The following is an 8834-nucleotide window of genomic DNA, read 5'->3' on the forward strand; positions in this document are numbered from 1 at the left end:
ACGGCGAAAGTGGCCACTAGCCTACTTCAGCTCTATGTGGAATCAATAAAATGCTCCTTTCTTCTCGCTGCTTTTCCAGCCTCATCAGGATGTTGGAACATTCGACTGGCCTAGCACAGCAAGCAATACGACAGTGGCCCGATGTACAGTGCAACGGAGAGCAAAACACAGCAACAAAATATTGTTGCTGTGCTTTGCTCTCCGTTGCACTGTACATCGGGTTACTGTCGTACTGCTTGCTGTGCTAGGCGCGTTGAATGTTCCAATCACGCTTCCCCACTGCGTCTTTTTTTGTGTTTACAACTTTGCATTTCCTAATGTTCGAGTAGCTTAGGGTAAGCTTTCTCGCCTGAAGGTCTTGTCAGCGACACGATCCTGACTGCTGCAGTTTTATGGGCTACTGGCCCACGAGATATGTAATTCGAACACAAGATATGTAATTCGAACACGCATTGACTGAACATGGTTTTTATCGTTCTGCTTGTGCATGGAAATATTCAGGCTGCCCTTGCTTATTGTAGTGCTCATGACTAGGCAATAATTTCAGTGTGCCGCTCCGCACCACGTTGTTAGACCGTGTGATCTTCTGTTGTAGTTGTTAATGAAGGTGTCTGGGCATGCACGCACGCCTTCTTACTTGCGCAGCGAACCTGTGTACAGCGGGCGCTAATAAATCTAATGATTGTTTGCTACTGCGCTCTCCGACGGATTAAGCTGCAGCAGCTGCGAAGATGTCAAATATCGACCCAACTAACCTACATGTGCAGTGCAGGATGAGCCCGCACCCGCCACTAGGGAGCAAACCTGATGCACAACCTATCGTGCGCGATGTGGTACGTTTGGCCCGTATACGGGGGTCACGCATGCTGAAGCAAATGCACCAGCTGCAGCACCAAAATCCAGAGCCAGCGGCGCAGTTTGCATATTATTGGGACTGAATGTTTACATTCGAACAGCGTTGTTATGCGCCAAATGGCATGTTAAAGGGTTATGGCAAAAAATCATTGGGAGTCTTGAATGGATTTGTTGCGAAGTGCATCTGGATAATACAGCATCAAAATGCGATTAGGTATTCATGCCTTTCGTCCACAAATTAAATGGTACATTTAATTACTGCGCAGAGGATGGCTACAGACAAAAACCGTTGTCTACTTGCAAGAAGTGGTTAGACTGCGCAGCACTCCACGAAGTCTTTCATGAGTAAGTTCACAATACAACGACGCCGCGCTGCCGCCCCTTACTCGTAGAATAACGGTATGGATGGCATTTATGGCCAAAGCCGGTTGAATTTACGTACCTTCCAGAGACACTAACGGGGAAAACGTAGTATCCTACGAAACGCCACGGACTGGCGAGAAAGAAAAGCAACATTAGACAACCCATTGGGGAGGACGCGTAGGGGGGGGAACCGTTGGAGGCTAAGAAACATCAACTCAGTGCTCAACAAACTGCGCTGCTGACGTAACGAACAGAGATACATACACTTCGACACGCGGAAGGGCAAACACACAAGGTCAGACACAAGAAATGAGGCACAAAAGAAAACAATGGAGCTATACAGCATCTGGAAACATTGTCAATGCAGACAAATGCACACTTGCGTTCGCCCGAATGATTTGAGATTTCTGTGTACTGTGTCCCATGAATGTAAGCAGATGCGCATTCGAATCCTCAGACAATATTCAAGAATATGCGCATGTTCTTTACATCCAGTGCATCGCTCTCCAGCTCTACCAACTGACGGTTGGTAGAGCTGGAGAGCGGGGCCTCCCATATACACGCAGACAGGTCTGGAAAGACACGGGTGCCAATTGCTAGCTGTAGCTAGCCATGTCTAGCACGAAGCAGCAGCCAGGTGCCTGAGCTTGTCAGCTAGGAACTGCGCTGCCCGTTTAATAGCATCGTCTGTGATTTTCTGCAGTTGTTGATCCTCGTTCTTCCTAGTGCCTTCACTCAAGCGACTATCTTTAAAAAGAGAACGATGTTTGGACCGGGTGTCTTGGCGAACCCGACGGATCTGAACCTTACACTGCAGCAGCAAGCAGCGTACCAGCCACACCGAGAACTACTTTGCATCAACGATAATCGTGGAAAAGAACGGCACAATCAGGAATGAGAAACAGCACTAGCAACCACCAGCAACTGCTCGAAACTGTAGCAAACAGAGAAGAGACGGATAAATATGATGCATCCAGAAGGCAGGCTCTTCATGTGAAAGCAAGCAACATTCTGAAACGCGGCAAAAACGAAACTGACTTCTTCTGTTGCAGCTTTCGCCTGAGCGATGAAGGAATTCCGCAGGTCCTCAGTCATCTGCACGGAAAGTGAAACAGGTAAAAGCTCACCAGGTGCATTTCGGCATCTAATTCGCAGCTTCAGGCATGAAATTTAGCTAGCAACTAAAACCCTCGCCTGCACTAGTTTACCTTTGGAAGCTGCACGCGGACAGTTACTGGTCCGTCCTCGACAATCCTCCAATTCTCATCCGTCCTTCTTAATGCTGAAATCACCTGCGCAAATTCACACGGACACTCCAGTAACGGACACTCCACTGACGGACACTCCACTAACCAACAAAGTCGCAACAAGGAAGGTAACGTAGTCCGAAAAGTGAGCCGAAGCCGCACAGAGAATGGCAATTCAAACTGTAGCATGACGCTCCCAGCAGATGTACGGAAAGATACCTTTGAAAGATGCTGTTCGGAAAACAGCGTAAGTANAGCATGACGCTCCCAGCAGATGTACGGAAAGATACCTTTGAAAGATGCTGTTCGGAAAACAGCGTAAGTACGACGACTGAACTCCCCTTGATTTGCACTTGAGCCAAATCACTCAGTCGTTTATTGCCGCCTACACACTCAAAAGCAGAAGGTCAGTCTTTAAACAGTTGCTTCCCAAAGTCCCCAGCGACTTTGCGACCCACTCTTGGGGGGCAAAATATCAATATCCACAACAAGCAGACAACTATGCATGCAGGAAACATCGGGCACATTGTTCGCCTAGTCTTCAAGTGAAAACTAGGCGGTTCCTTCTCGCTAACAAGACAAGTGCAATGTGCCGACCTGCAATGTCCTAAATGCGGAAAGCAAGCGAAAAAACTAAAGCTCAAGCTAGACAACGAAAGTCTGCTCTATCATACTGCGCCACAGACACACTGTCAAAGTTTATCCTACTTCGCGCTGCAGCTTGTCAGGGATTGCATCGTCTGAACTACTGGGATATATAAGCAACTACGCTGTGTTTGGTTTGAAGAGATTATGGTATACTGCTCTTTTACACAAAGCGACACTGAATGTATTATATACGTGGATACTGTCATATATATATATATATATATATATATATATATATATATGACTGTATATCCCGTCTCCGTTTTGGGTCACGTTTTGACACAAGACATGATGCAGAGGGAATATACAGCCACTTCCACTCTCTTCGTGCAGTTGCCGTCCTGCATCGAGTTACATCTGCACTTTACACGTTCAAGGATGTCAAGATTCGGGCTTCATGCATTCACTCACGCACGCATACGAACACAAAGTGTGCGCGCAAAAGGTTCCGTTGAGTTGAGGGTTTGAAGATTACCTGCAACTTGCACTTGTATATCCTCAAATGTGCTTATTTTCGGCCGAGACACATCCAAATCTTTCAAACGTGATACGAGGTCACCTAGGTGCCCGTTCATTTGCTGCTGCGCTGCTTCTAGTGCAGCCTCTGCTTCGGCTTCTGTATTCTTTGAGTCAAAGCTACCTCTGTCTTTTTCTTCTCGCCCCCGCCTCGTTTGCTGGTGTTCTTGAGGTTGCCAGTCCCTTGTATTTTCCTTATGCGGTGCATCTCCTTCCGCTACGTAGTTCAGCTTCTTCAACATTCGACGCATCCTTTTCTCTTTCGCAGTCTCTCCACATTTCTGCTTGCCCCCGCTGAAAGAACGACACAACTCACCCTGTGGCAAGAGCGCCGCGCACGAGACTGCATCCCAATGCACACCACAAAGGGCGCTCGGTTCTTTTATGCCTCGTGCACGATTCATAAATAATCCGGAGAGGCAAATTCCGGATACTCTATGCGGCCCAGCGATCCTTTGTGCCGAAACAAGATTACCTACAGGGGGAGGTAGATTGGAGTATGCCTGCCTCCCCATGCTACGGAGAAGGCGCAGTTGATTGCCCGAAACAATATGCATTTGACTAGGCTAGAGAGGAAGATGGAGGAAGATACCCTCTAATGATGTTGCTGCCAAAGAATCTGTTGTGTGGAACCTGGCGCTACTCCTGCCGGTCGTGCACACAGCATCACGCAGATGCAGCCGCTGTTGCAGCTGCCGGTGCAACTGCAGCTGCCTCAGCGACAGCTATAACTGCCGTAGCTACTGCTTTAGTTGTTGTTGGGGCCCTAAACCAGTACGTAAGTGCTACTATTCCTGCTGTCACAGCCACTGCGGCGCTGCGGGTGTTGGCGGCTCTGAAGTTGAGGCCACCAGCCCGCGAAACAGCAATTTCATTCCAGAATGAGAAATTGCAGGGATTGCCACCTACTTCGTGGGCCCGAGGGGCATTTCACTGAAGTGGAAGCGCTGCGGAGTCCCGTTCGCCCCCACAAGAGAGTATGCTGTACCTACNAATTGCAGAGAGAAGGTACCACACGATGAGACGACGAAACGAAGACCCGATGGATTGGGGCTGGACCGCCTTGCATGTCGGGTGTGTGTGAAGCACAGTTGTCATTTATGCGTGTTATTGACATCTATGACTATTGAAAGGCGTTATTACATATTCATTTTTCATCTTGGCAGTGTTTTGGGCGCATCTAATCTTCGATGCACACTTGTTGCAGCGAATATCTAGGCTGTCTCGAGACACCCACGACCCTTTCGTTAGTTACAACTAAAGCATGCTTTTCTAGACTATTTCTTCCCCTCGAGGTTCGCAATATTATTTACGTTGGGGATGTAATTGCGTGAATGAGTAGACTCTGTTCTCATTTATTTGTGTTGTTCTGCGATTGCCTGTCTTTCGGCTGCACGTTCCCTACGGCACATCGCACGAGCAAGGGTCATCTACCCGGAGATGGAACTAAACAGCTTTTCTAGAAGGTCCTCAATAGGCAAAGAAGTTGGCTGGGACGATATATTCAGGAATGTAAATNAAACAGCTTTTCTAGAAGGTCCTCAATAGGCAAAGAAGTTGGCTGGGACGATATATTCAGGAATGTAAATCACCATCAACGCACAACTTTCCGCTTTTCCCATCTTGACACTGCAGGCGGCCGAACCCTGCTTCCCGCAGACACATCTCTGCTACAGATGGCAAACTTTTCGCGCTGCAGTATTCGTTGTCATGTCCCACTACATAGCTTCTCCGTTTCCCTTCAGGTCTTCAGCAAAAGAGCCGACAGTGACGATGGCGTGCAGGAGACCTTCGGTCCTTCACTTCTGTCGTCAGCACCGAAGCAGTTGGTTTCGTCAGGTGTTTCTTATGTGAAGCTTCAGCCGAGTAAAGACTTGGCGATTCTCGCGTCTACTTCGGATGAAAACATTCAAGCAGTCAAGGTGATCAGAAACAGGGACAAACCTCCCACGTATATTTGCGAGACTTGCACTTATTAACAGAAATAGCTTGCGAGAACGAAAAATGCACCCAGGCGTTGATGGATGGAACGTCATTTGATGCTACATCTAGGCTTTGCCTTACGTCGAATGGGTATACGCATATCTTTGCTCATTACAACTGCCTGCGAGCTGCCCGACGTTGCTCTCCTTTGCAAATGCTGCCGAAGATGAGCGCAGCCGTAAAGATGACTATTCAGACGATTTTAGATTCCTCTTTCGATATTTGCCGCATTTTGTACAGACTCTCGCAAATGCATTGGGCCACCGCTGGCGGTTCNATTCCTCTTTCGATATTTGCCGCATTTTGTACAGACTCTCGCAAATGCATTGGGCCACCGCTGGCGGTTCATAGGACGATACCGAACGCCTCGGTTTTCTCCTGCTGTTCGACTGGTCGACAGAACCGTCCCCCATTGCAGTCTCGAGAGTCGCGTCACAGCACAGGACGCCGTCAGTGGAAGCTACAGCTGTGTAGAGGGATCTCAAAAGGTATTTGAGGGGATGAGCAAAGAACCGCTTTTCGACCCCTTCGCGGTCACACCCCCAAATGGGTGTTCGGCCACGTTCAAGTTCATTGACGGTGTAATGCATGTAAGCCTCCGGCATCGGGAACAACGGGAGCTGTGTAGAGTGTATAATGACACGATAACGGAGCGTACTCATTGGTTGTGAAAGAAACTTTTATGAGCAGACGCAACTGCCCGTCTGTGCCGAAGGTTGATGAGGGACCTTACCGCCTGTGGCTCGCTCGTTTTGTGCGAAATAATGTACTGCGTCGTTTGTATTTGAAGTCTGTATCTGAATACAACGAAGGCGTGCAGAATCTATGCGCAATTTCAGTTGCTGACGAAGAGTTCACTAAGCTCTAGCTCGCTGTGCCGTCTGCTTCTTGTTTCCATCTGCACACCAGGTATTCTGGGACCCTGAAAAAGAGACGGGGGACCCGCCGCTGCTGTGGAGCTCCAATTTAATCCCAACTGTTAGAGAATACCTCGCTGCTTTGCAGGACGTGATGATAGCTGTTCAGGACCCAGGTACTTACCGTTACCCCTGTTTACGCATATGCCAGCATATTGGTAGAGCTCTAACATGNGGCGTGTGTCTGGAGGTGTTTAGTATGCATATAAGGATGCTTAGGAACTAGGATCTTCACGAGGAAATGACAAATGGAAAACTGTATAGCAGCCAGAATAACATGCGTGGATTTATTCCCACACTTGCGTTTCAATCCAGAAGTAGGGTTTCGTTTTCGTGGGCTGTCATGCTTTTCATTCAATTTCATTGTTCTCGTTTGTGAATTGTTTTTTTGTAATATGCATCCTGCTTCCACTGAGTAGGTTGTTGGTCTGCTCCCGTCGCATCTACAATTCCTGCGTCTGTAAAATTTGTGCATTGGTACATTATACCGTCCCGCATGTAGACTTATATTCTTCTTGGAGTCAAGTGCCGGTTGAAGGGCTGTTCCTTTGTCTCCTTGTTTTGCGTGAACAGCCTGCAAGACATTTTGCTACAAGCGAATCAAGTTTTTGGAGGGAAAGTTCAGTTTTCACCTGATGTTTAACTCCAGTAAGATGCAACACACACAAAAACCGGCTGCCTGAGGCTCTTTCCCGAGATTGGGATGCCTCTATTGGTTTATGCGCGGACTTAGCTCTGCACGGTTGGTTCTCACCGGGCTATAGCTTGACCACCGCGCTGCCCTCATTCCGTGATTGTCTGAGTACCCCTCAAACTTCTCGCATCGATCACTGTCATGCAATGTCATATTTGATTGATGCTGTGCATATGTGATAGATGCAGAGATAGAAGAAACCAAAAACAACAAGCACAGAGACTTCTACAATGTCCGAAAGGTCGACACGCATGTCCACCATTCCGCTTGCATGCATCAGAAGCATTTGCTGCGCTTCATCAGGTACAGACGTACTCCTCTTCGAAGGCTGTTCGTAACACATTTTAAAAGTGGAATGAGTCTCTGCAGCCATGTACTAGTACCACGCTAGACGCGCAGTGTGCACTGTCACGTAATTACGGACGCGTGCTTCATATTCACAGCCGGATTGGTGGGGTGAACAATGCATTTNGTATCTACGCGTACATAACGCTTTCTAGTTGCCACAGGGTGGACACGCGTATGCACACGCATGCTTATTGCGACTCTTAAGACGGTTCATGGTATTCTGCCCAGGAAAAAGTACAGGACGGAGGGGGACACGGTCGTAGTCACAGAAGGCGGCCAGGGTATTACGTTAAAGGGCTTGTTTCAACAAGAACTGGGGTTTAGTGCAAGCGAAGCTTCAGTGGATCACTTAAATGTCCATGCCCTCGGTAAGACAGTGGAACGTATAAAATGTAAAATATATGTCATGCTGACGAAGGCAAGGATATTTTGCACGAAGGAAAATGGTATATTTAATTGTTTCGAAGTAATATTGCTCTAAATGGAACTGCTTTTGACATAGCGTGTGGCCCTGGGTCATACATATGCGCTGTGCGTGTAGGCGCTTGTGCACAGGCTCTTGTTTCCAACGTTTTGATCTGTTCAATCAAAAATATAATCCGTTTGGGCAAGCGCGTCTAAGGGATGTGTTTCTCAAGACTGACAACCACATAAAAGGTATATTCTGTTTCTTGTTGCACCCTGTGAACTCTCTCCTGTCGTCTTCCGCTCTCTGATAGCGTCTATTCCAACCTTCTGTCGATATTGATCTCGTCGTTTCACTTCAGGCCGGTTTTTGGCGGAATTGACAAAGGAGGTTATCGCAGACCTGGACGACCGGAAGTAGGTCCTCTTTTGTCGTGTTTACTGGTTAGTTACAACATTATCAACTTATGTACTTCCTTCGGGTCATGTGAGCTAATGGATTTCTGCTTTCTTCGTGGTATCCTCACTCTGTATATGTCTGTTGCCAATTACAATTCTTCCGCAAGGTAGCCCGTTCACTCGACAACATGATCTGCCTTTTCCTTGCGCGTCGCACAACCTATACTCCGGAGTTGCTTAAACTGACTGCAAGTTGAGCGGTGAAGAGCAATTAAAGATAATAAGCTGTTCATGTTCGCTCCTTCATGCAAAATTGGGCGCCCAAATACATCATGTTTTGTGCTGTAACGTGGGGACTCGAAGTAAATGGATATAACCGTGATAAGCACTGAATCGAGATTCAAGTGCATCCGCGAGTTCTCTGCAACTAATCATTGTAAGACCGCGTCATGTACTAAC

The 8834-nt window shown here is 47.6% G+C and overlaps 2 protein-coding genes across 2 annotated transcripts; one reads left to right on the forward strand and one right to left on the reverse strand.

Moving 5' to 3' along the window:
* Positions 1-2106: 2106 nt before the first annotated feature.
* EMH_0048220 (ribosome recycling factor domain-containing protein, putative) lies at positions 2107-3880 on the reverse strand (the record flags this gene model as incomplete). Its single annotated transcript, XM_038022407.1, has 4 exons — positions 2107-2313; positions 2427-2510; positions 2756-2850; positions 3589-3880. 4 exons carry the CDS (start codon positions 3878-3880, stop codon positions 2107-2109), a joined length of 678 nt encoding a protein of 225 aa, XP_037878261.1.
* Positions 3881-5305: 1425 nt separating this feature from the next.
* Positions 5306-8397, forward strand: EMH_0048230 (adenosine monophosphate deaminase, putative; the record flags this gene model as incomplete). Its single annotated transcript, XM_038022408.1, has 7 exons — positions 5306-5551; positions 5924-6202; positions 6522-6645; positions 7103-7177; positions 7406-7526; positions 7800-7939; positions 8339-8397. The coding sequence occupies 7 exons, from the start codon at positions 5306-5308 to the stop codon at positions 8395-8397; spliced, it is 1044 nt and encodes a 347-aa protein (XP_037878262.1).
* Positions 8398-8834: the final 437 nt, after the last annotated feature.

Source organism: Eimeria mitis, genomic scaffold (assembly GCF_000499745.2).
Source record: "Eimeria mitis Houghton genomic scaffold, Emh_scaff2073, whole genome shotgun sequence".
In the NCBI taxonomy this organism is placed as follows: domain Eukaryota; phylum Apicomplexa; class Conoidasida; order Eucoccidiorida; family Eimeriidae; genus Eimeria; species Eimeria mitis.